The sequence below is a fragment of the Trichogramma pretiosum genome, unplaced genomic scaffold (genome assembly GCF_000599845.2).
Source record: "Trichogramma pretiosum strain Unisexual culture from Peru unplaced genomic scaffold, Tpre_2.0 scaffold27, whole genome shotgun sequence".
NCBI lineage: Eukaryota > Metazoa > Arthropoda > Insecta > Hymenoptera > Trichogrammatidae > Trichogramma > Trichogramma pretiosum.
The window spans coordinates 1,671,146-1,694,020 of record NW_019641694.1 but is presented as its reverse complement, the minus strand read 5'-3'; the positions used below and the strand labels follow the sequence as shown (position 1 = coordinate 1,694,020).

The 22,875-nt window shown below is 33.7% G+C and overlaps 8 protein-coding genes across 9 annotated transcripts; 4 read left to right on the top strand and 4 right to left on the bottom strand.

Moving 5' to 3' along the window:
- Positions 1-2,407: 2,407 nt before the first annotated feature.
- LOC106660550 lies at positions 2,408-4,908 on the bottom strand. The gene is made up of 5 exons (XM_014383545.2): positions 4,134-4,908; positions 3,738-4,072; positions 3,447-3,647; positions 3,096-3,366; positions 2,408-3,027 (listed from the first exon to the last, which is right to left on the bottom strand). Exons 1-5 carry the CDS (start codon positions 4,246-4,248, stop codon positions 2,576-2,578), a joined length of 1,374 nt encoding a protein of 457 aa, XP_014239031.1. The 5' UTR covers positions 4,249-4,908; the 3' UTR covers positions 2,408-2,575.
- A 107-nt stretch (positions 4,909-5,015) lies between these two features.
- Positions 5,016-8,958, top strand: LOC106660551 (1-acyl-sn-glycerol-3-phosphate acyltransferase gamma-like). Of its 2 annotated transcripts, none has more exons than XM_014383547.2 (7): positions 5,016-5,392; positions 6,868-7,095; positions 7,163-7,335; positions 7,408-7,569; positions 7,649-7,987; positions 8,089-8,308; positions 8,381-8,958. In XM_014383547.2, the coding sequence occupies exons 2-7, from the start codon at positions 6,915-6,917 to the stop codon at positions 8,476-8,478; spliced, it is 1,173 nt and encodes a 390-aa protein (XP_014239033.1). In that variant the 5' UTR covers positions 5,016-5,392; positions 6,868-6,914; the 3' UTR covers positions 8,479-8,958. The 2 variants fall into 2 exon arrangements, with proteins under 2 accessions (XP_014239033.1, XP_014239032.1); XM_014383546.2 differs by lacking the exon at positions 5,016-5,392 and adding an exon at positions 6,031-6,344.
- On the bottom strand, positions 8,952-10,722 carry LOC106660552. The gene is made up of 4 exons (XM_014383548.1): positions 10,502-10,722; positions 9,685-10,077; positions 9,249-9,397; positions 8,952-9,171 (listed from the first exon to the last, which is right to left on the bottom strand). The coding sequence occupies exons 1-4, from the start codon at positions 10,544-10,546 to the stop codon at positions 8,976-8,978; spliced, it is 783 nt and encodes a 260-aa protein (XP_014239034.1). The 5' UTR covers positions 10,547-10,722; the 3' UTR covers positions 8,952-8,975.
- A 111-nt stretch (positions 10,723-10,833) lies between these two features.
- LOC106648002 (general odorant-binding protein 71) lies at positions 10,834-12,644 on the top strand. Its single transcript, XM_014364601.2, has 5 exons — positions 10,834-11,505; positions 11,561-12,148; positions 12,215-12,250; positions 12,304-12,498; positions 12,564-12,644. The coding sequence occupies exons 1-5, from the start codon at positions 11,434-11,436 to the stop codon at positions 12,588-12,590; spliced, it is 918 nt and encodes a 305-aa protein (XP_014220087.1). The 5' UTR covers positions 10,834-11,433; the 3' UTR covers positions 12,591-12,644.
- Positions 12,645-12,651: 7 nt separating this feature from the next.
- LOC106648001 (IST1 homolog) lies at positions 12,652-14,850 on the bottom strand. The gene is made up of 3 exons (XM_014364600.1): positions 13,940-14,850; positions 13,303-13,876; positions 12,652-13,217 (listed from the first exon to the last, which is right to left on the bottom strand). The coding sequence occupies exons 1-3, from the start codon at positions 14,206-14,208 to the stop codon at positions 12,963-12,965; spliced, it is 1,098 nt and encodes a 365-aa protein (XP_014220086.1). The 5' UTR covers positions 14,209-14,850; the 3' UTR covers positions 12,652-12,962.
- Positions 14,851-14,935: 85 nt separating this feature from the next.
- Positions 14,936-16,549, bottom strand: LOC106648003 (charged multivesicular body protein 1b). The gene is made up of 3 exons (XM_014364602.1): positions 16,138-16,549; positions 15,543-16,008; positions 14,936-15,469 (listed from the first exon to the last, which is right to left on the bottom strand). The coding sequence occupies exons 1-3, from the start codon at positions 16,157-16,159 to the stop codon at positions 15,355-15,357; spliced, it is 603 nt and encodes a 200-aa protein (XP_014220088.1). The 5' UTR covers positions 16,160-16,549; the 3' UTR covers positions 14,936-15,354.
- A 150-nt stretch (positions 16,550-16,699) lies between these two features.
- On the top strand, positions 16,700-19,287 carry LOC106648000 (fatty-acid amide hydrolase 2-A-like). Its single transcript, XM_014364599.2, has 8 exons — positions 16,700-17,029; positions 17,102-17,304; positions 17,380-17,609; positions 17,681-18,303; positions 18,373-18,468; positions 18,625-18,783; positions 18,857-19,036; positions 19,121-19,287. Exons 1-8 carry the CDS (start codon positions 17,006-17,008, stop codon positions 19,208-19,210), a joined length of 1,605 nt encoding a protein of 534 aa, XP_014220085.1. The 5' UTR covers positions 16,700-17,005; the 3' UTR covers positions 19,211-19,287.
- A 266-nt stretch (positions 19,288-19,553) lies between these two features.
- On the top strand, positions 19,554-22,865 carry LOC106660431 (GRIP and coiled-coil domain-containing protein 1). Its single transcript, XM_014383395.2, has 8 exons — positions 19,554-19,937; positions 20,015-20,064; positions 20,132-20,305; positions 20,381-20,526; positions 20,598-20,841; positions 20,906-21,206; positions 21,272-22,004; positions 22,074-22,865. Exons 1-8 carry the CDS (start codon positions 19,865-19,867, stop codon positions 22,243-22,245), a joined length of 1,893 nt encoding a protein of 630 aa, XP_014238881.1. The 5' UTR covers positions 19,554-19,864; the 3' UTR covers positions 22,246-22,865.
- Positions 22,866-22,875: the final 10 nt, after the last annotated feature.

The window sequence follows — 22,875 nt, the reverse complement described above, 5'->3', positions numbered from 1 at the left end:
TTCAAAATTTTATTGTGTCTGTATATTAGTCAATGTATATTTTGATCCAAATGTGCATCGCTGGCGTACGCGTTTGAGAAAATTTAAAGATAATGTAAAGTGACATTAAAAAAACATCTTATCCAAATGATTTTTGGAAAAGTAAGAACTATTAAATGAGTAAATGAGTTGTATATGAGCTGAACGAATTTTCGATTTGATATCTAAGTTAATAATTATTAGAAAAACTTTAAAATATTTTCTACGATATAATTGATTTTGTTTTGTTTTCACTGAGAGAGTATGATATAAGAAAAATAAAATACTAGAAAAGCAAAACTAAAGTATCTTTGCGAAAAATAACGTTGTCGTAAATCTCTTTCAAAGCGTACGATTTCGATATCGAACGAAAACATGCAAGATGCTTAACATGCATCAACGAAACAGTTAGAGTGAATGAAATTAAACAATTCGTTAACAATGTTACTATGTGACAATTGATGAAGCTATTGAGAATGAGCGTGATGATTGTAATTGAAGTACGTGTGAGATGAGCGAAAGTTATGTGTGCAAAAATCACTGAAAAAAAAATATGATGTTGTAAGTAAATGTAATTCACTGGTTTGAGACATGTTAAACGTAAAATCATAGAATTGCGACTGAAATAAACTATTAATGTATAAAATAATAAAAAATTTTGGTAAAATATGTGATATAATGAATTTGTAAAACAAGCTGTCCAATATCAAATATTGATTACGAAACACAATATAAAAAAAAACTTATGAATGTAAGAACATTTTTTGGTGAAGCTGCACTTACGTATTTCATTTGCGCGAAATTAATATGAGTCGCAAAAACAGGTCAACTGCCAGATATTTTAAACTAGGATTTGAAATGACTATTATATACGCTTTAATTCGTCTCTATTCTGAAATTATCGTCACAGATATAGTAATTCTAATAAAGGTATTTACTGTCTACGAATATTCTCGGTGAATTTCATTGGTCAGTAAAACTATTCACTAATTAATGTAGTGCGGAGTCGGTACACTTTGTAAAATATATATCATTATAATTACATAATAATTATTACTATGAAAGAAAATTGATATGAAGCAAATGAAATAGAAAATATTAGTTTAGAGATAGTTTCAAAAAATATTGTATTACGATAAACAGAAAAACCATAAAAAGCGACATTTCGTTATAGAGTTATCAATATTGGCATTAATAAGTGACATAAAAGATACAATGAATTAACATAAAAAGGCTCATGTTGTAGGAGACACGTTATAATATAGTTGTACATAAAGTCTGGGCTATTTGGTTCATGAAAAAATACTGGCTTCTAGAACTATTCTGTAGCCATTACTTGACATGTATCATGCGACACAGAAAATTCTAAACCAGCTTCGAACCAGAAATATATTGCTAATAGCCTATCAGATATGTAAACTGATGAACTTGGAAAAATGTGAGAGTAACGCGAAAAAGACATAGAACTCGTTAAACGATTAGAACACACATACACGCATACAATACATATTTATTACAAACGCAACTTTTTTTGTATCTATTTATATTGATTTTCATAAGAAATTGAAGAAATATAATAATATGATTATTCTATAATGGGCGCATAATTGCGTTCTAGACTTGTTTTAAAATCCGCGCACTAACTCACACCTTTTTGATAGATTGATGGATTTATGAGCTAAACTCATTTAAGTTGTAATAAGATTTGAGCTAATCTTTTTTTTCAATAACTCAATTAAGAGTTACAAACAATTTGAATTCATTCAATAATATCTGTTTTATACCAAAATATAGAAGGTAGACTTTTTTATTAAGCTAAGGTGAACATGTATTGATCAAACTCATTGATAATAGTTTTACGTTCTGACCTAATTTTCATTTAACTAGTGAATATTATTTATAGAAATAAAATTTAAAACTTTGATGGGTACTGAAAAATCATTATAATAGAATATAACTTCATCAAAACATTTCTTCTGTGGCCACCTTTCGAATTTTATAAATCGTTCATAGATTGTTTGTTCTAAAATTGAAAAGTCTACCTTCTAAATAAAGCATTTTTATAGCTAACATAAAGCAGCTTATACTTATTACGATGTGGTAAAACGAAAAAACGTGTGATTGTTACACATACTTGGTAAATAAGATATAGTGAGTACTGAGTGCATTGTGTTACTTTGGGTGTGTGAATGTGTTTTAGATTAAAAAAAAGTTGTCATAAATTCACACGGTAAAAATAAGCAAAGCGTGTATAGAATTTAATAAATATAAATATATATATGCATATATACACGTGTATATATGAATATAAATACTATATTATAGTAAAATAAAGAAAAATTGAAATTTTTATCAATTCACACTAGTTATTTGAAAAAAAAAACTACTATTGCATTTGGTTATGAGCAACACAGTTTATTTCATCATTGCAGACAAGAACATTAATATATAAATAAAAAGTTATTAACATACATTTTACTCACAACATCACAAAATTTATGTTAACAAAAATTTTGATGTTCAGAACTAAAATGTAAACATACCAAAAAACTAATATTTATACATAATATTCATTTCCTTCATTGTAATGCTCATTAATATGACCAAAATTATGTGGTACCGAATGATCGGTAATAATACGCACTTTTAGGCACGGGTAAAAATCATCGAATCTATCACAATCTGTAAAAACCCCTTTAATAATAAAATTCAAAAAATTGTCAGGCGCTCGATCGACACAACATTGAATGGCAGTTTCAATAAGCATTCTAGCTTCTGAGCTAGCACATTGATAAATTATCCTACTTAAATCTTTACTGCTATGTAGTAAATCACAGACATTGACTGGTAAGACATTAAAACATTTGGCTATGTGAACATCTTTCAATCCCAACAAATCTCTGAAAAATCTTCCTTCCATATCGGAAAATTCTCTGAACTTCAGGGTTTCAAGTTTTTTCATTATTGGAAGCGCAATGGCAAAAGCAGCTTCATTAAGACCGTCAACTTCTATTTGAAAAAATTCAGGTTGAAAAAATGTGAAGGAAATGTTTTTAATTTAAATAATAAAACTTAACTTGTTAAGTCGATGCTTTTTAAATGTTCGCAATATTTTGCAACTTTTATGAGGCCCTCGTGCGTCATTTCACCTCCGACTAATCTTACGCCTTCTAAAGCCGTCAAATCACATATAAAGTCGTAACACAGTGAATTGAACGTCAATTTATCAATACATAAGTACTTTAAGGTTCTTGGCAGAAACACACGAGTATTTTCCAAATTAATTTGCGGACGAAATATTCCCGTGGACAGTGACAAGTATTCAAGTTGCGTAAATTTTTCGAGAATCTACAAGGATTGAACATGAATAAATAATCTATACACTAGATACACATTTTTCAAAAGAATTGAGATATTAGATTACTCACTTCACTTAAAAGCTTGCAGGAGAAGATGCACGTATTAATAATCTTGAGAGATTTAAGATGTCTCGGTAACCATTCCACAATTTCGAGAATTTTATCCGAACAATTTGTATGTTTGACATTTAAACGGAAATTTTTCAAATTTTCTAATTTAGCTCCTTGTAAAAGACCTACAAATGCCGTGAAAAAAGGATCGTCACCTATCTGTATAGATAAACGAACATAGAGACAACAAAAACAAATCAGCGTACATGATTTAATGAATAGTCCCAAATTAATTTGGGTATTTCATACGTTCGGGATAAAATCTTGATCAGGTGATATCGTTAGATCTAAATTTTCAAGTTTTTCGATACATCGGGAGAGGGTAGTGATCCACGATTCTTCATCAGGCAGCTCCCACCTGAGGCTCTTAATTTTGCAGCAAGCTGGAAAGAAGGCATTAAGGTCGAATGTCCTGCAAGTGATGTCGAGCTCGACACCCGTTATGCGCATCGCAAACCTCTTCCAGACATTCTGAATTATTTCTTCATCCAATGTATCATCGTCCTCTTGCAGAAAATCGTAAAAATCGGCGCCCGTGATGCGTCCCCAAGAATCCCGTGCCACGTATGTCCATCGTTTACAAACTGCATAACGAATAGTAGGAAATGTCAGGTGAAAATGACTTTGAAAAAATCGCATATGTACCTTTTTCCATTTGCAAGAGGTCAATGATGGGCAAATGATAAAAAATTTCTCGAAGACAATCGTTATTCAAATATTCAATCGCTTCTATGGTGGAATTGTTTTCCATTGCAGCCATGGTGAAATTCAGTTAGATGTACCTGTGAAGTCTCGAATTGGATGATTTTAGTTGTCACTGGACCGTGAGTCGACAGTCGATTAACTTCAAAACTCATTTATTGAGGATAATTGGATAATTTTCCTTAACAATATTTTTCTGTGAACGCTGGGGTCTACGCGTGAGAAATTTTAATTAAATCCATTGTGTTCAAGTGATATCAAACGTCAATATTTATTCGCCTGTCGGGTACTCTTAGCTCAGTATTAATCAATGAAAATATTGAAATGATCCAAAGTTTTGTTTATGATTTTTTCAACTTATACCGGTCCATTTGTGCTTGAGCAATCTTTTTATCTTCTGAATCTCAGCTTGAAAATTGCTTTGTAGTCTATTAATAATATTAATTGGCCATTTATAACGATTTTTAAATTTACAAACGCATCAGAGCATATTTAATAATTTTTAAAAATCAAGCCGTGCTTAAATTACGCCATCTCGAAAAAAGCCTACTACAAGTTGTGAGCGTTATAACATGCTCGCATAGTTCATAATCATCGGCCTCCTTGTGTACCCTTATAACTACTCGCATCCATCCATATATATTATATACTATCTTCGGTAATCCGTTATTACCTACTGCTATGAGCATAAAGAGTAGCGCAAGAAGCGATTAGCGAACCAAGACTGGCGCCAAAAGTTCGATTTGCGCATGTGCATCCACGGAACGTGCTCTGAGAGCGAGTTTCAGTGCTATTCAGGTTCATCGTTCAGTTGTGCGTTCAGCTCATTTAGCAACGATTCGACTTTTAAAACGAGACAATAATAATTATAATAACTATAATCTACACGTTGAGAATTTCGATTTGGCTAGTCGATGCAAGAATCCAAATACATACAGATATATGTCTGTACATGTATATATCGATCGTCAGCCTCGACACATACACAACCGCAAAAAAAGTAGATTGGACATGATCATCGCAATTCGCAGCTCTCTCGAGTAGTCTCGTGCCACCAGCATGAACTCGTACTATGTAAAATAGCCTGGCCACATGGGCGCATCATTATATTCCGTACGCTCGAGCGAGAGTGTTGGATTTTGGCTGGTTGCTCTACTGTTGCAGATGTCTCGGACGCTCGTCCTCTAACTGCTAGGGCCTCTGTAAGTATTGCACTTTGTCTTGTGTCTTATGCGTCGACCTTTTGGTCAACTTTTTAATTATCTGCGCACGACTCTATAGCCCCTTTACCTGTTACCTCTTGTTTTTCGTTCGCGACGAAAACAACCTACAGAACGAGCCCGAGTAGAACTGAAAGACACAAATATTTGTCGGCCGCAGCGGTTCAATCAAAATGAATCACTTTTTCAAGTCTTTGAAGCGTGATTTCCTAGTTGACGAGATTCATCATTTTTATAACTCATGCTGTGTACTAAGGGAACATTTTGGAGAAATTCGTTTGAAAACATTTAAAGCAAACGCTCCAAAATTTCATTCATTCATATTTTGCTGCTTACCTCAGCGAATTAGATTATCTTTTAAATTGCAACTACAATTAAAAAGCCGTAACGACTCATGAATTCGTGGCACGCGAGTAGCAGCGATTTCGTAATCGTACACGTCTTTTTGTACGATATACCGCTGCACAGACGACGACACGTAATATTATCTTGCGACGTTACCTTATACTTTGCAGGTTTGTCTCTGCATGCACGGAATTCTCCTTGTTTACCGTCTTTTTCGCGTGCAGCGCGGAGCGCTTGGACTATCAAGAGCCATGAGTCTCGACAGTCTCGCGCCTCGAGTTCACGAGCACTGAATTTGCAACGCGAATCGAGATCACATGTAGGACGCTAACGATTATTTGTTATTGTTTCGATGCGTGTTTAGCTGCTCTGCTTCGCTTGACATATAATATGTATTCGTGTGTGTCGTCCGTACTCTGTTATTGTTATCATTTTCAAATGTAGTGCGTACACTGACTCGTTGATCGCACAACGGTATTTCATGCTTCGTATTTCTATCATCTTTACTTGCTTCTCGCGCTGCCTTTGCGCAACATTTATTCAACGTTATAGACTCTCTTGTCTTTAGATGAATCTTCCTATATCTAACGTGAGTAGCTTTAAAGCTCCATTAACTTTGATTCTATAAAACCTACATTTGACTCCAAAATTCATAATAAATTACGCCGATACTTTTGAACTATGACCCCTTAGAGTGCTTCTTCTCCTTAATTTGCAAGTATAATTTTCTTCAATAAGATCTTAGATGCTATCTCTAAATTTTGAGTGTTACGACTAAATATGAGTAATTTTTTTTTTTTTTTTAACCTTTATCATTTTACAACTTTTCATTTTGATTGAACAATTTACTTCTCATATTTTTAACATAATGATATTATTATTTTTATTCATTTTTTTTGTGTTTATGATATTTTCTATTAATATACTTGTCAAGAATGGAGCTTAGCATTATGTAAACAGAATCAACAAGGATACAACCTATAATTCTTTTTAATCTTGTTGAAAAGTTTTTTTTTATCATTGATGTTTTGATTTTTTACTTTTGTTAAATTAATTATGCTCTTCTGTTAATTTTGAAGTATTTATTAAGGCATAATGTTTTTATTTTTCAGAAATCAACATTTTTCTACACGCACAGTGAAAAGTTCAAAGTTTCAAAATGGGTTCTTTATCATATTTGAAACGCTCTCGGATAGTGCATTTATTATTTGCTATCACTTTTTTCACATCTGGTTTGATAATAAACTTGATGCAATGTATTCTTTATTTTGGTCTGAGGCCTTTTTCAAAATATTTTTATCGCAAAATTAACTACTATTTGTGCTATTCATTCTACAGTCGTAAGTATCATTTTATAATTTAATTTTGTAAGTATACAAAATAATCCATTATTTCATTGTATTTTAGAATTAGTATTTATGGCAGAATGGTGGGCTGGAGCTGATATAATTTTGTACATAGATAAAAAAGACTTTGATAAATATTATGGTCATGAACATGGCTACCTACTAATGAACCATAGCTACGAAATTGATTGGTTAATTGGATGGGTTTTTTGTGAACGCATAAAAGTTTTAGGAGTAAGTTTTGTTTAAACCATTAGAGAAAATTAAATTTTATCATATTGAAATTGTTATAATCATTATTTTTAGAATTGCAAAGCATATGCTAAGAAATCAATCCAGTACATTCCTACTCTTGGATGGGCTTGGAAATTTGCAGAAAGTATTTTCTTGCAGAGAAGTTGGGATAAGGATAAAGAGGTTATTGGATCTCAAATAAGAGAATTAGCTGATTATCCTGATTCAATATGGGTAAATTAAAAGTCGATGAATACAATTAGAACCAAAAGACTTTGAAAATAAAAATACATGTTTTATAATTAAATTACAGCTTTTACTGTATGCGGAAGGTACTCGCTTTACCCCTGAAAAAGCAGAGGCTAGTAAAAAGTTTGCCAAAGAGAAGGGTTTACCCGTTTTGAAACACCATTTAACCCCTCGAACAAGAGGTTTTACAGCCAGTATTCCTCATCTTCGAGGGAAAGTTGATGCTATTTATGATATTCAATTAGCTTTCAAACCATCAGAGACAACTAAACCTACTATGACAAATCTTCTACTTGGAAAAAAAGTTGAAGCACATATGTACATAAACAGAATCCCTCTTAACTCTGTGCCTGAAAATGAAGAAGAAGCAGCACAATGGCTACATAACATTTATCAAGTTAAGGTATGTTTGAAAATTTCAGAAATCTATAATTTAATTTAATACTTATAATAAAAAATTATGTTAAGTAATGTACTAATTGAGAATTTATGAATATTTTTCAGGACCGAATGCAAGAAAGCTTTTTAGAAAGTGGAGACTTTTTTGCTACTAGTGGGGTACCTAAAGTAGATTCATTCAAGTTAGAACGTAGAATGTGGACTTTTGTCAACACTGCGTTCTGGTCAATAGTTATTCTTGTACCCATGCTATACTATTTAGTCAAACTGTTTTTGTCAGGCTCATTATGCTTCTTTTCTATTGGAGTTGGTATTATAATTCTATGTAAGTAATATTATACATAAATCAGAGTCAATTTTTGAGGAAATAAATATATTAATTTTTTCATTCTTTCAGTTTTCTTGCTAATGTACAAAACTATTGGAATGTCGGAAATAAGTAAAAGCTCATCTTACGGAGCCGCAGCTGGAGCCGAACAAAAAAAAATGAAATAAAGAAAAATGCACAAATTCTGTTCTAGTACGCGCAAAACAATAAAGAAAATAAATCCATGGATAACGTATATATACTAGTTTGGAATAATCTTACAATAAAAACAGAGCTACCTCTTTTGAATGACTTATATTTAGTCATCATTCTATCGGCGATCACTTACGCTGTGACCGGTGCTTTCCTAGTGTACTGTAAATTTCAATTCAAGTGATTATATGAGACTCAAATTGTAAAGATAGGTGTATGTAAAGATTATTATTTGATTCGAATAAGATGATTAAACGACCATTGGACTTGAACTATCTTATGAAAAAATGCCTGCATGTTGTGACATAGCATAGAAATGATAATGAATATACCTAAAAATGTATGTATGATGTTTTTTGTAACTATATAAGATTTTGCTGTATTTTTTGTTGACTTTGTATTTTGTCCGACTCGAAAATATTGTTATTGTTACAGTAAACATAGTTTAAATTGGATATTCGAGATTTTTTCATTAATCAGTGGGATAATTTATTTTTTCCTCTGATGACCCGTTGCTCAACTGTTGATGATGTTTCTCTACGTAACCCTCCTCCGGGCGAGCTACATATTTGATGGCTCGCAACTTTCCGCGAGCATCGTAATAACCATAGTGTCCTTTTACAGTACCGTCTTTTGATTTCTCCTCGAGTCTGAATTGTCGATTTTTTCTGAAATAAATTAATACTCGAAGTTTTATCTAAGAATCTATAAAGAGGTGGAAACAAACGAATCACAGAATTCTTACTCGTCGCCGGTATCGAAACCAAACACGTAGGTTGCCGGTCCGTCTTGTCCTTGGATGTGAAATTCGACTCTGTCACCGTCTGGTGATAATTCCAATGAAGACTTTTTGTTTTGTTTTTTCTTAGTTTTGTGTTCAATTGACTGCGTTGCCTGGGCATATTCATGGAAAAAACACGTGAAACATTTTTAAGATGTGAAAATTGCAGCAATTCTCTCTGACTTTCCATATAAGCTGTATAATGTATGTTTTTAAATTACTCTTAAATCATATAGTACATTATGATTGTCATAACTCAATGATGTAAAGATTCTAAGAGAAAGTCAAATAGTGATTATCAGTGGCAAGTGCCACTGTCAAACATCATGTTGAATTGTCAACGCGAAATTATGTTAGACACTCTATTTTAACAAATTCTGTGGCTTATTAAAATAATTACCTTATTATCTTGTTCATTATTATCATAGTCATTGTTGTCGTTAAAAGGATCGTGATCTCTTACATAATGCGGCCTATCTTTTCGGAAATGTCTATGCGCGACGGAAGAGTAATTAGGCCTATGATTCTTGGGGAAGCTCTCGTCTTTGGCGAGTAAGTAATGTCGATAATGAGACACAGAATTGGCAGCCGGAGGCTCCAAATATCGACGAAGCGTAGTTTCCATTTGCAGAGGGGGCCTCTTCCTTGGTTGGTTCATTGGCTTCAGTGTGATCCGGCCTTTTTTGGAAGGGATCCTGCGTGAATAGTCGGCATGACTCGGGACTCTCTGTTGATATTGTTGTCTTGCCGAGGCTACGATGCAATCTATTAGTATCAGGACCACCGTGAATAGCTTGAAAGAAAAAAACCAAGATTACTAATCTGAGCAGGTGTAGGAGCAAGTCGTGCGAATCGGTTGTCGGGCGTGACGAAGCGATCGATGCAGACATGGATCGAATTGTGCAAAAAGTCGCGCAGAAAATTGCGCCCACGAGAGAGAAAGTTGCGAGTTCTTTTGATCGCTCGTTGATCAGACAGTGACTAAGATCACTGAATCCAATCCGCGGACAGCTTCGAATGTTACCCGGCCACTCGTTCCGATGTGAATTCCTCGATGCTCGGTGGAAAATGAGTCAAACGAGGCAGTCAAAAACGAAGAAAACCCGAGGCTCTAACTTTTCATATTTAATATCAATGCATTTATGTAGCTATAGTCTGCACATCATGCGAGCACAAAATAAGAAAAAACAATTGTACGTTTAGTTGCGCGTACTTACGATTGTGCGGGCGTTCATAGTGTTCGCGCCTGAGTGGATCAACATAAACTGATCATAATAGCTGTGTCGAGGCACTATCTCGTGCTTGTATGGGAAACGCTCGATCGGTTAAACTCCACAAGACACCTTCCTCTTACTGCAGAGTATACATTTTTTGTCCCTATTTAGAGGTGGCAGTGGCGGTATTTCGATCCTTCTTTCGAGCTTGTTAAGATTGCATAGGCTGCGTCAAACTCCATTGCTATATATTAAAGAGAAGTATTAATTTCAAGTCAATTCATACGACCATGCAGATTATAGATTTTACATTTGACCAAGTAACATGTGCTGGTTGCGGCTTGTGCTATCGATCGAGCGATCGTGATCAAGACCAGTTGCTCGTCTTCATCCGCTTTCAGTCGGGGTAGGATGAAGGATGAAGCTGACCGCAGAACGGACACAGCTAATATTGTTAGCTTCGGTAGCAATCACTACATTTTCGACGAAGCTGCCGTGACTGCATAAAAGCTCTCAGTCTGGCCACTCTATGGCGGTCAGTTAATTACCGACTCTCGGGTGTGATCCGGTTAAGATTAAGACCTAAGCAGTTGTTGGGTGGTAAAAATCCGACGAGGAGCTCACCGGTGGCAGAGCTATTTCTTTGAGAGATTTGACGCAGCGACGACCAAGAGCTCGTTCAGGTCGAACAAGGACGAATTGCGACATGCAGTCGGAGTCAAATTAGCATCCACACAGTCAGCCGTCAGCTGTCTATTTCAGGGTCGACGAGTAATTAGAGCGATCGCAGGAAGCACCGATCCCGTCTCGATGCGATCAATCGCGATGAGTCCACTTTTGCTGGACAACTGGCAGCGTCCGGTCGCATCGGCGCGACTCGTTCTCCGAGCAATTCCGAGTCGTCTATTCGTATATTCGGTGTACTCTTGTGCGACATGCAACGTTACGCTCTCGCGGGCCTCGTCTGCCTCTTTCTCATCCTGACGACGCAAATAAAGGGCTCTCTGGTAAGAAGTCGAGCGATGTGATTCGAACGAATGACCATTGACTCATTTTTTGCAGAGTCTTCGCTGCCGGACCGGCAATGCCCAGAGCGACGACCAGTTCCAGCGAGTGATGCAGGACTGCCGACGTCGCACTTCCGGCTTTTACGGCTCGTCTTACGACTCGGATTCCCGCACGGGCGACTACGCAACCGATTCTCAAGAGAGCTCCGACGATTCCGACGAGGACCCTTTCGACAATAAATTTCTCTCCTACGGCAGCGGCAACAGGAACAACGCCAATAATGCCTACTACGGAAACCGCAACAACGGCTACGGCAACTCCATGAACAACAGATTCAACAGCTCGAGGAACAACATGGCTAGAGGACGCAATAGCTGGCCCAGACAATCGAATCGCTACGACTCGAGCAATTACGATCAGAGCTACGGTAATCATCGACGAATGAATGGTCGATTTGGCAACGCTGGCATGGCCATGGATCCTCGAAGTTCCAGCTACTCTGACAGCCACAATGCACCAGCCCGATACGGCAACGATATGACAAATTATCAGACCAGCAGACGCAATGGAGCCGCCAACTATCGAGATTCTTCCGGCAATATGCAAGGCAACAGCGGACTCGACAGAAATACCGATCAGAGCGTAAGAAATTCAAGAATCGCAATCGTTTGCGAGCTCTGACAATATTGAACGTTTTGCATTTTACAGTGCGTCGTCCAGTGCTTTTTCAATGAGCTCAATTTGGTAAGTTACATCTCGTTCGTGCGTTTACTAGCTCTAATAATCGAGCTTTTTAGGTGGATCAACGCGGCTTTCCCGAGAGGTCCCTCGTAATTAACATGATGACGCAGAACGTGCAGGATCCCGAGCTGAGAGACTTCATCGAGGAGTCCATTGTCGAGTGCTACCATTACATTGTTAATAATGGTCGCCAAGACAAGTGTCGATTTTCCCAAAACCTTCTCACTTGCCTCGCTGAGAAGGGACGTGAAGTAAGTCTGTAACTATTCATTTTTATTCTGCGGCTTCGCACTCACAACTATTTTTCGGATTGCAGATGTGCGAGGACTGGGATGATGAGTAGTTATGACAACTTTTGACAGCGATTACAAAAACTGATAGTTTCAATTTTGACTTATTTTAATCGTTATATTTTATCTTTTGTCCGCCTCTGATACACTCTTATAAATAATTATGTACAGAATGAAACAATTATGCTTACATTAATATATCATATACATACATAGCTTATAAAAATCAAAATTTTATATAGAGTCTCGGCTCTTTTGGCATTATTTTTACATGTTTTTTTACAAAGGCACAATCTACCTCGTTAAAATAAGTGCGTACATACACAATCTTAAAAAAGCGGTATTTTTGAAAAACTAACATACTTTTTTCAAATATTCAATGTTAAAGCGAATCTGAAAATAATTAATATATAATTAGACACATATTAATGCCGCTTTTTCAAGTTTTCGAAGCGTTTCATTAAATCGTCAAAGTCAATGTCGTCGTTTTCTCCACTAGCTCCACCGCTGCCACTACCACCTGCATTTGACGGACCATCGTTGTCAGTTGGTACTGCAGGTAAATCTGGTAAATTGAAATCATTCATAGGCATTTTAGACCGAGGTTGAGGCTTTGGTTTTTGATCAGATTGTTTGTTCAAATCTGGTGGAAACGAGTATGGCGGTGGGGCATCATCATCCTATGCAAATAAATTTCAATAAATTATATATTGAACTTTCCTAACATTCATTCTTGTTTGATTCAAATTATGTAATAGTACGTACAAATTGATTGAGTGGTCCTGGTTGAGGCCCTGTTGCTTTATCCAGAGGAATATTATATGAAAAAGCAGCAGGATTGAATTTATTTTCTTCTCTCTCTGATTGATTTGGTGAAGTTGGAACTGTGAAACCTATTGGTAGATTAGAGTCACCAGTTGCTAGATCGAGACTAGCAGGAACCGGAGGTTGAGGGTATCCGATAAATCCAGCTGGTTGAGGCGCAGTACCACTAACTTGATCCAAATTATTAGTTTGACCAGTAATATCTATTAAAAGTGTATCTTGACCTTCAGCCATGATTTGAGGATCAGGCTCATACTCTACGTTATAAATTTTGGCTATTTCTATGAGATATTTCTCAACCAAAACTTTAGATGGAGATTGTACACTCATTTTGTGCTTCAATTTTTCTGATATGGTTTGTAATGCTTCTTCTCTACAAGCATCAGTGTAGGGTTTACCATATTTTGCAGTAAGGATATCAGATATGACTTTCATTTCTTGCACATCAGTTTGCATTCGTGGAGCTGCCCAAAGAATAGTGGATATTGCTTCAGATAATCCATCATCTAGAGTTCTAAAAAATATTAAAAATTGAATATTGTAGCATTATTTAAAAATTATTATCAACTGTGCTTACTTCATCTGCTGAATAAGACCAAATCGAGCAAGCAATAGATCACAATACATTTCTAGTAACTCCATAGCCTCAACCATGTAATCTTCTCTGATAATGTGTTCAACTCTTATTCTTGCCCTTTCAACTTTACCAGCACCAAGATAATCAGCTATTTCTTTTCTTGCTTTTTGGGCAAGTTCGGTTTTTTTTTTCTCCAATAATTTTAGCCGATTGATTGCTAATCTGAGATGAGTTTTTAATTTAGTATAATTTGGTCCGCTCGAAAACATGATGATACTCAATTTACTGAATGTCTCTTTTAAATTGATATAATGTCGATGACGAATATAAGTGCGTATGAGATGCTTCAAAGCTTGACTGTGGTGAATCACTGAAGAAAATTTAAAGTACACACAATATTTCCGATGTTTGTTGGGCGCACACACTAACACAGGCTATGCGTAGCATACGATTAAAACACACAGATGTGCAACTAGTGACAGTACAGTACTGTCAGTCTTATAAGTAACGTATCACCCATACAATGTATTATTGCGCAAACACAGACTTTAAAGTTGGAACCGATGATTACAGTGATTTCTAACTTTGAAGACGCAAGTCTAAAACCAAAACACAGACCTACAACTTTTTTATAGGTTACACTAGGCGCCGCCACTTGTGACGTGTATTTGTATAATTCGATGAATTTGACAGTTCATCTCACCTTCTGTCCCTTTAAATTCTTTGTTTGTAATTCACCATGTTTTAGGGCAATATAAGTAGAAACAGAAAAATAGGACCGTACAATTAATTATTGGAATGCGATTCCATTTAGAAAAAGTTGACGGTATTAATAAATATAATTATAAACGTTCCATATTCTTGCATATTACTTCTTCAATGGCTAATGATTCATAACAGACATTATTTATGTGAAGCATTGATTAAATTATCGTAAGAGAATTACTCTGCTTATGAGGAGTATCAAAGTTGGAATAAAATAAAGGATTTGCAGGCTTGTTTTCTCACATTTCTCCTTGATGATTTTATTGATATCCAGGGAACAATCCAACAAATAAGGCATTTAAACAGCTTTTTAGAAAGTACTCTGTAATAATCTTGGAAAATATAACAATTCATTTTTAATTCAGCATTAATGTTCCTTTTCATAATCTGTACATTTCCAAATTATAATTCAAATGAATATGTAGTATTTTATATATAAAGGAAAATATATTTAGATAAAAAAACCAGACATCAATGGATAAAACTCTGCTAATTTCATATGATGTCATTCAATAGTAAGAATTAGGGTGTTTCAAACCAATACTTCTTGTATAAAATTAAGTGTTTTTATCTTATAATAATAAACATTTCAGTATTATTAAAAATATACATAAAATTATATCATACATATAATTGATTTTGTTATACATCTATTCTCTAAGTCTAGCTAATCTTTGTGTTAATTCATCCTGTTCTTGACTGACAGCTGTTGAGGCTCCAACACTTCCCAGTTGTCCTGAAGGCAGCTCCATATTTAATTCGAGTCTGAAAAATTTGAAAACAATTATTATAAAGTGGATTTTTGCATATTTTTAGAACAAATTTGCATTGAACATACCCAGCCTCATCCGCTATTTGTTGCATTAAGCTGTCGACATCATTTTGCGGAACATTTGTTGTGGTAGTTTGTGACATTGCATTCTCCATGTAAGAGCTTTGAACATCTAAATCTTCAAATTGACTCTCAAATTTATCCATGAGACCAGAAATTTTTTCTAGATTCATAGATTTCATAGCTGCATCCATAGCTTTTACAACTCCAGCCATAGATTGTGTAACCTTTCTTGTTGTCAGAGCTGTTTGTACCCTACTAGCTACAGCATCAACTCGTGCACTCATTCTCAAATAATTCAAAGCTTGATTTTTTTGCCTGATGGCATTTTCAGCATGAATTTTTGCACCTTCCATATTTCCCTTCTGAATTGCTTTCTTGACCTTTGCTTTTTCTAATTTTTCTTCTTTCTCGCATTTTTTTGAATTTCTTTCTAATTCTTTTACAGCAAATTTAAGATTAAAAAGGTTTTCTGTGTTATAACAAAACGTTAAGGAAATAATATAGCATTATTATTAGTATTTTTATAATGTTACAGATTAATAATAATGGAAAAATAGTATTAAATAAGTTTTGAATGAACAATTTTTTAAAAGGATACTCTCCATCTGAGAAACGGACATGGCTGATTGTTCGGCACCCAGTTTGCTAACTGTCAATAAATAAAAAGAAAATCAAGGACTTGCCACAGAAATGTCACTGAAGTTTTTTTTCGATTTTGACGTTTGTCTGGGCAATTTTTCTACGTTTACAAAGAGGTTATTAGAGCACGTAATATTAACTGTTCTACGTAGATATTAAATATGCTCCACACTCACAACGTAACTTTATAAAACACAGATACTTCAGTTTGGAATTGAACAATCGGCATAAAAACACGACTACCTAGTGCTACACAAAATTTTTCTTCCAATACACTTATCTTTTGGATGTTAAATAGACTCGAGAATCGTATATCCTAAGATTTTTAATCTTGATTTTGACTTGACGACCGAGAATACTCAACACTGACTCATTTGTTGTGTATGCACAAAAATTGTAGTCGAGACTCGAGCAGCCGCCCATGTTTATATCTCCGCTCAACTAGATGTCGCCACATTGCGGCCCGCAATGCGTGCCAATTTTGTGCGTAGGATATACGAACAGTAAAAAAATCGACACAGTCAAATTTTTCGCCAAAATTTTAAAGCTTGTACAGACTACAGATACGCGTTTTTATTCATGGTCAGTGTCGTGCAAATATTTTATGCAGTTTATCAAAATTCCCTTTCCTGAAAGATCAAAAAACATTGCACGAATTTTCACCTGGAAACAACTCTACTTTAATAATTAAACTTATATCTTTAATTATTCACATGAGCATTGATTAAATAATTCTGTGACACAACTGCTTCGTTTTGTATATGTTGATTTTTTTTGACGAGTCATTCGCAGCTGACAACTTATCTGATAACTGATATCGTAACAGTATGTGCACCTCTACCCGTGAAAAAGTATTTATTTTGCAACATACCCTTTCACTCATTGATCATTGAATTTAATCGGCATTTTTTTCTTTTATTTAGCGACATACTAAAAAAACAAGAATGAGCTGTAAAAAATTGACTCTGCAAGTAGTTAAGTGGATAATCATTCAGATCCATTGGCTGTTTGATTGTTTTGTCGATTTTATTTTTGGGCTGTATTATGATAGCAAAGTGCAAAAAGTACCACCTGTTAAGAATGAACTATTACTTGAAAGTGCAATATCTTTAGCTAAAAAAATCAGGTAATTTTCGCTAAAAATTTATGTCATGAACTGATCTCTAACTGTTCATTAATAATTTATTCAAATGAATTCTAGAGAAAGGAAAGTCGGCTGTGAGGTAGTAGTTACAGCATTTATTGACCGCTGTAAGGAAGTCAATAGTTTATTAAATGCAATTGTAGATGATCAGTATGACCAAGCCATTGCAAGAGCTCGCGAAGTTGATACATTATTGCAAAATAAATCACTGTCTGCGGAGGAACTTAAAAAAAATTTACCTTTGTTTGGAGTACCATTTACGACAAAAGAGAGTAATGAAGCTAAAGGTACGATTTAGCAGTTAATAAATTAAAGTAAATTAAGTTATTACTAAGATTATTTAATTTTGATATTTTAGGAACTCTACATTCAATGGGAACTCTAAAACGCAAAGGTCATCGTTCAACAGAAGATGCTGATGTTGTTTTAAATGTTAAAAAAGCAGGTGCCATATTAATTGGCAAAACCAATATTCCTGAATTAAATCAATGGATAGAATCAAGAAATAAAATTTATGGTCAAACTAATAATCCATATAACACTACTAGAGGTGTTGGAGGAAGCAGTGGAGGTGATGCAGCTATAGTTGCTGCTTGTGGAGTACCATTTGCAGTTGGTAGTGACATTGGTGGTTCCATTCGAATACCAGCATCAAGAAATGGAGTTTTTGGATTCAAGCCAAGTGAAGGAAAAACTTCTTTAGTTGGAATAGGGTTGAGAAAACAACATTATTATAATTCAATGGCAGAAGCAGGTCCAATATGCAAAAAAGCTGAAGATTTGGATACACTTATGTCTATATTTGTTGGACCAAACATTGAAATCAAATTAAACTCTGAACAAGTTGATGTGAAACAGCTTGATATTTTTTATCAAGAATGTTCAAATGATATTCGAGCAAGCAAACTAAGCTCAGCAGCTCAAGAAGCTCTTACAAAAGCTATTAGTCATTTAAAGCATGTAACTGGCTCAGCAACAAAAGTATGTAGCAAATTAAAAAATTAATATAAATTTATTAAGAATTTATAAATTGAAATTTTAAATTAACAGGTGAAAATACCAGGTACAGAATACAGCTACAGATTATGGCGTTATTGGATGACCCAAGAAGATGCTGATTTTACATCAGATCTAACTAATAATAACGTAAGCAAAAATACTTGTATATAATATTATTTCTTTCTTTTTTCTAAAAATGTTCATTTTTTATGATGATGTAATCAACTTTTTTTGAAAAATTGATGTAATTGTTAATTTTATTTTTGTAATTTGAAAATTAAGTTGAATAATTTTAATAACTAGGGTAAAACAACCGCTGTGGCAGAAATAAAAAAAATGCTGGTGGGAAATGCTGAAGTTACCCTTGCAGCTGTACTTAAATTGATAGACCATGACTTTTTCCCTAAAGAAAATGGAGATTGGGCTCAAGATGTTACACATAAAATGAAAAAATATTTATTGGTAAATAAAATTAAACTTTTTTTAAATCAATGTAGATTTTTGCTTTATATTACTCTGAAACAAAAATTTATAGGAAAAACTAGGAGAAAAAGGAGTTCTTATATATCCAACATTCAATTCTGCAAGATATCATTGTGCTCCATTTTTGAGTCCTTTCAGTTTTGGATATTGGGCTATATTTAATGTATTGAAAGTTCCAGTTTGTCAAGTACCTATGGGTCTTGATAAAAATGGATTACCAATCGGAGTTCAGGTAAACAAGATGTTACTAAAAGGAGATTGATTGAACTATCATTTTTATTTTAATATTGATTTGAATTTTATAATTTACTTTTAGGTAGTGGCTGCTCCAAACAATGATCAGTTATGCATTGCAGTAGCCAAAGAATTAGAAAAAGCTTTTGGAGGATGGGTTCCACCATCATAATTAAATTGAGGCAAAAATAAAATGAATTTTTTAAATAGCTCTATTGCAAATCCAAAATAAAATTTTTCAGTTATCTTTATATAAAATTGTGATATAAATATTTGAAAGATATTTCAGTAAAATAATTACTTTTTTGTAAAATATTTTTGTATAGAAAAAGCAATGAATAATCTCATTTCAATGGTGTTTGGAATTTATTAATTTTATGTTTGTTGTTTTAAATATATTATACAATATTAAAATAATATACATGCAAGAATTTATTTAATTTTTTCTGATAAAAATATGTTACCTTATGGCATATGAAAATTTTCTTTTAATTAAAAGGGAAATTTTTATCTAAAAATCGATTTTTTTTTTGGACTTGATTTTATTGGTAGTTACAATTCTTTGATAAAAACTATTGATTTTTGATACTCATAAGAGTTTTCTGATGAAAATGCTCAACTTAACCCTGATGCATCCATTATGTGATGTGAGGTGTGTAATGTGTACTAATACAATACAATGCTATAAGTGTCAACAATCACACTCTGACATATGTTAACTCAACGTCAAGTTTGAGTAAAGCAGTATTTATATTTAAGTATACATTTCTACTATGTTATAAAATAGTCTCAAAAAACATAATATATATCATTAATACTTTACAAAATGGAAATTTCTAAAAAAAATGTCAAAAAAGAAAATTCATCAGTGCAAACAGACATTCGAGATAACCTTCAAGGTATGTTTATTTCCTGAATTTTTTTTGAAAGAATAAGTCTTTCTCTAGCATTACTCAAGCCTTACCTCTTACTTTAGATGTGAAGACAAAAGGAGACTTACAAGTGACTCCTGATAAAGATGTTAAGGTATTATTTTCGTGTTATTAACTGAATTTTGTATCCATTCAATATTTATTTGTTTTATAAATTTTAGGAGAATTATGACGAAAAATCATCAAACGTCGAAGGTGAAGACGATACAGTTGAAGGCCTGAAAAAACAACTTGAAACTTTGATGAATTCATTGGCTGTATTATCATCTGAAAAATCTCGAATGGAAGCAAATTTTCAAAGTGAAAAGAGACAAATTCGCAGTGAACGAGATGAGGTATTTTGTCAATGATGTTCAAATTGAATGAAATTTACATAATATAATGTAAATCATAATATAAAATAATTACAGAATGAAAGAGTAGTAAAAAATCTTAAAGAAAAAATGAAAAGAATACAAGGTCATGCTATGTCAGAAGTTGAACATTTAAAATATAAGTTAATAATGGAAAGGCATGAGAGAGAAAAAGAGCAAAATGATCATTCCGCAATAACTAAGTGAGTTTTCTCATGAAAATTAATTATTGCCAACTAATTTAATATGAAACAAAATCAATGTTCAACCATAGAGAACTTCAAAAAGCAATTAAAAGTGAGCAGCTAATGAAAGAGCAGTTAGAAGCACAATTGAAGGAATTGAAAACAGGTGCACACAGTAAATCTCAGACCAGATTATTAGAAGCTGAAATTGATGTTTTGAAAAATAAACTGAAAATTGCTGAATCTGCTGCAAATGAAACTCCAGCAATGTTACAGAATTTACAAACAGAAATGTCACTTATGAAGAAAAAGTATAAAAATGCTATTGCTGAGGTAGGATGTTCAAGATTTCATAAAAATAGACTCCTGCACTGTTTAACATAAAATTATATTTTAGGAACAAAAAAGAGCTGCTGCTGCTGAACAAGAGGCTAAAACTTTAGCCGCAAACCATGAGTCACGTGTAGCAATTTTAGAAGCTCGCCTAGCAGAATTATCAGATGTTGTTGGTAGTTATGATCGACATCGTCATCAAGATCAGAAAGCTATTTATGCATTAAAAGAGCAATTAATAAGTCTACAAAATCATCAAAAATCTGACAATGTACGAAGTCCTCAAGAATATGTTGATACTATTAAAAAGCTTTATTTTCAGCTAATGGAAATAGATAACAATAAATCATGTACTTACATAAAAGGTATGTTAAGGCATAAACTTTTCTGGTTTGGCATTTCTTATTATGGTAAACTTTAATTTTTACAGAGCTTTTAAGCAGTTTAAAACTCATTGACAAAGGCGAGGAATCAACGTATAAAGAAAAGTACAATAACATATGTCAAGAATTCGACGATTTTAAGAAACTTGCTTCAACTAGTTCAAGCCGTTCACAAAGCACCGATACTAATTTAACGAAGGACGAAACGCAATTATGTCGGACAAAATCTCATAATAAAAATTTGGAGGAAAAATTGAGAATGCTCTATTCTGAAATGTCCGAGAGGGAAAAAGAATTCAAAATCAAACTTGAAATGCAACAACAGCAGAGTCTCGAGCAATACACTAAATACGAACAAGTTTTGAGTCAAAAAGATAGCGAATATTTAAACAGAATTGCTACATTAGAACAACAATTACAGAGACAACGTGAACGTTCTTTAAGTGTCATTCAAGAGAAAGACAGAGAAATTCAAACACTCAAATCTTCATTTGAAGCATTGTTACCCAAAAAAAAATTAGTCACTTCGGAATCATCGGGTACAGTTAGAACGCGCAGCAATGATGTGGGTAATTTAATGTCCAGTATTTTATCAACTGAAAACAATCCACCTATGCTTCATTATACGCAAGAATTAGCTCGTAAAGAAGTTCAAGTATCGACTTTACGAAAGCAGAATATGCAAATGGAAGCAGCGTTGCGCGAGCTCGAAAGAAATTCGATTCATGCACAGGACAAGCACGAGGAAAATATAAAAAAATACGAAGCTCAAATTAAAAGGTATAAAAATAAAGTTTAAATGTTACATTTTTTCAATAATCTATACCACAAATTTGTTTTTTATTTCAGATTAGAAGCATCCAAATCTCGAGAAAATGCTAATCTTGAATACCTCAAAAACGTATTCATCAATTATTTAATGAGCAAAGATGCGGCGCAAAAGCGTCACATGCTAAATGCGATCTCGACAATTTTGCGCTTTAGCAATGATGAAAGTGAGAAACTTATGAAAACAAAATGATCAAAGTCATTGTTTTTCTAGTTTTTTTTTTTTTTTTTTAATGTATCTAGGGAAAAGAGTAGTTTCCTTTTATAATGTTCGTTTGCCTATGGTGAAATGATATTAATGATATGTATATATCTGTACATAAACTTGAAATATAGTAATAAGTTATTTCACTGATTTGCGCTGGTTCGTTTGTTTTTTCAACTAAGAAAAATAATGAATAGAGAAGCTGTTATTTTCATATCCGTGTAATGAGAAGAATCGCCGTTTTAACTCACAACTCAGCTTTAAGATGATGCCAGCTGTGTAACTAATTAATATATTTTTAATATTTAAAAATGTAATATTGAAACGGTGAATATAAAAGTTGATTTTCAAACAAAATCAAATCAAGAGCAACTTCTTTTATTTCATGTTGCAAAGCAAAACATAAATCCTCTATACTTGTATTAGTTTTATCCAAGCTTAAATTGTGGTACGCGATATTTGATAACTGGCACTTGGGGCAAATAATGGTTAAAAAAAAAGGATCGAGTCAGCTATTTAAAATACTTTTGTTGACTGTTTACATTTAATCCGCTTTCATTATTTTAAATTTTAAACAAGTTTAAATTTTGATATCAATAGAGAACATATTTATGAGTA

What these genes read in the sequence shown, in the direction of transcription:
- LOC106660550 (XM_014383545.2), bottom strand. Translation starts at nt 4,248, where the DNA reads ATGGCTGCAATGGAAAACAATTCCACCATAGAAGCGATTGAATATTTG. An exon ending in CCTCTTGCAAATGGAAAAAG is followed by an intron (nt 4,073 to 4,133) that starts GTACATATGCGA and finishes TTCGTTATGCAG; the next exon opens with TTTGTAAACGATGGACATAC. An exon ending in AAAAAGCATCGACTTAACAA is followed by an intron (nt 3,028 to 3,095) that starts GTTAAGTTTTAT and finishes TTTTTCAAATAG; the next exon opens with AAGTTGACGGTCTTAATGAA.
- LOC106660551 (XM_014383547.2), top strand. Translation starts at nt 6,915, where the DNA reads ATGGGTTCTTTATCATATTTGAAACGCTCTCGGATAGTGCATTTATTA. An exon ending in GTGCTATTCATTCTACAGTC is followed by an intron (nt 7,096 to 7,162) that starts GTAAGTATCATT and finishes ATTGTATTTTAG; the next exon opens with AATTAGTATTTATGGCAGAA. An exon ending in ATTATCCTGATTCAATATGG is followed by an intron (nt 7,570 to 7,648) that starts GTAAATTAAAAG and finishes ATTAAATTACAG; the next exon opens with CTTTTACTGTATGCGGAAGG.
- LOC106660552 (XM_014383548.1), bottom strand. Translation starts at nt 10,546, where the DNA reads ATGTTGATCCACTCAGGCGCGAACACTATGAACGCCCGCACAATC. An exon ending in CTATGAACGCCCGCACAATC is followed by an intron (nt 10,078 to 10,501) that starts GTAAGTACGCGC and finishes TTTTCTTTCAAG; the next exon opens with CTATTCACGGTGGTCCTGAT. An exon ending in ATAATGAACAAGATAATAAG is followed by an intron (nt 9,398 to 9,684) that starts GTAATTATTTTA and finishes GAATATGCCCAG; the next exon opens with GCAACGCAGTCAATTGAACA.
- LOC106648002 (XM_014364601.2), top strand. Translation starts at nt 11,434, where the DNA reads ATGCAACGTTACGCTCTCGCGGGCCTCGTCTGCCTCTTTCTCATCCTG. An exon ending in TTTTCAATGAGCTCAATTTG is followed by an intron (nt 12,251 to 12,303) that starts GTAAGTTACATC and finishes CGAGCTTTTTAG; the next exon opens with GTGGATCAACGCGGCTTTCC. An exon ending in TCGCTGAGAAGGGACGTGAA is followed by an intron (nt 12,499 to 12,563) that starts GTAAGTCTGTAA and finishes TTCGGATTGCAG; the next exon opens with ATGTGCGAGGACTGGGATGA.
- LOC106648001 (XM_014364600.1), bottom strand. Translation starts at nt 14,208, where the DNA reads ATGTTTTCGAGCGGACCAAATTATACTAAATTAAAAACTCATCTCAGA. An exon ending in GGTCTTATTCAGCAGATGAA is followed by an intron (nt 13,877 to 13,939) that starts GTAAGCACAGTT and finishes AATATTTTTTAG; the next exon opens with AACTCTAGATGATGGATTAT. An exon ending in CAGGACCACTCAATCAATTT is followed by an intron (nt 13,218 to 13,302) that starts GTACGTACTATT and finishes TTATTTGCATAG; the next exon opens with GATGATGATGCCCCACCGCC.
- LOC106648003 (XM_014364602.1), bottom strand. Translation starts at nt 16,159, where the DNA reads ATGTCCGTTTCTCAGATGGAGA. An exon ending in GTCCGTTTCTCAGATGGAGA is followed by an intron (nt 16,009 to 16,137) that starts GTATCCTTTTAA and finishes GTTATAACACAG; the next exon opens with AAAACCTTTTTAATCTTAAA. An exon ending in CAAATAGCGGATGAGGCTGG is followed by an intron (nt 15,470 to 15,542) that starts GTATGTTCAATG and finishes CAAATTTTTCAG; the next exon opens with ACTCGAATTAAATATGGAGC.
- LOC106648000 (XM_014364599.2), top strand. Translation starts at nt 17,006, where the DNA reads ATGTGCACCTCTACCCGTGAAAAA. An exon ending in AAATGAAAAAATATTTATTG is followed by an intron (nt 18,784 to 18,856) that starts GTAAATAAAATT and finishes AAAAATTTATAG; the next exon opens with GAAAAACTAGGAGAAAAAGG. An exon ending in GATTACCAATCGGAGTTCAG is followed by an intron (nt 19,037 to 19,120) that starts GTAAACAAGATG and finishes ATTTACTTTTAG; the next exon opens with GTAGTGGCTGCTCCAAACAA.
- LOC106660431 (XM_014383395.2), top strand. Translation starts at nt 19,865, where the DNA reads ATGGAAATTTCTAAAAAAAATGTCAAAAAAGAAAATTCATCAGTGCAA. An exon ending in GATCATTCCGCAATAACTAA is followed by an intron (nt 20,527 to 20,597) that starts GTGAGTTTTCTC and finishes GTTCAACCATAG; the next exon opens with AGAACTTCAAAAAGCAATTA. An exon ending in TACGAAGCTCAAATTAAAAG is followed by an intron (nt 22,005 to 22,073) that starts GTATAAAAATAA and finishes TTTTTATTTCAG; the next exon opens with ATTAGAAGCATCCAAATCTC.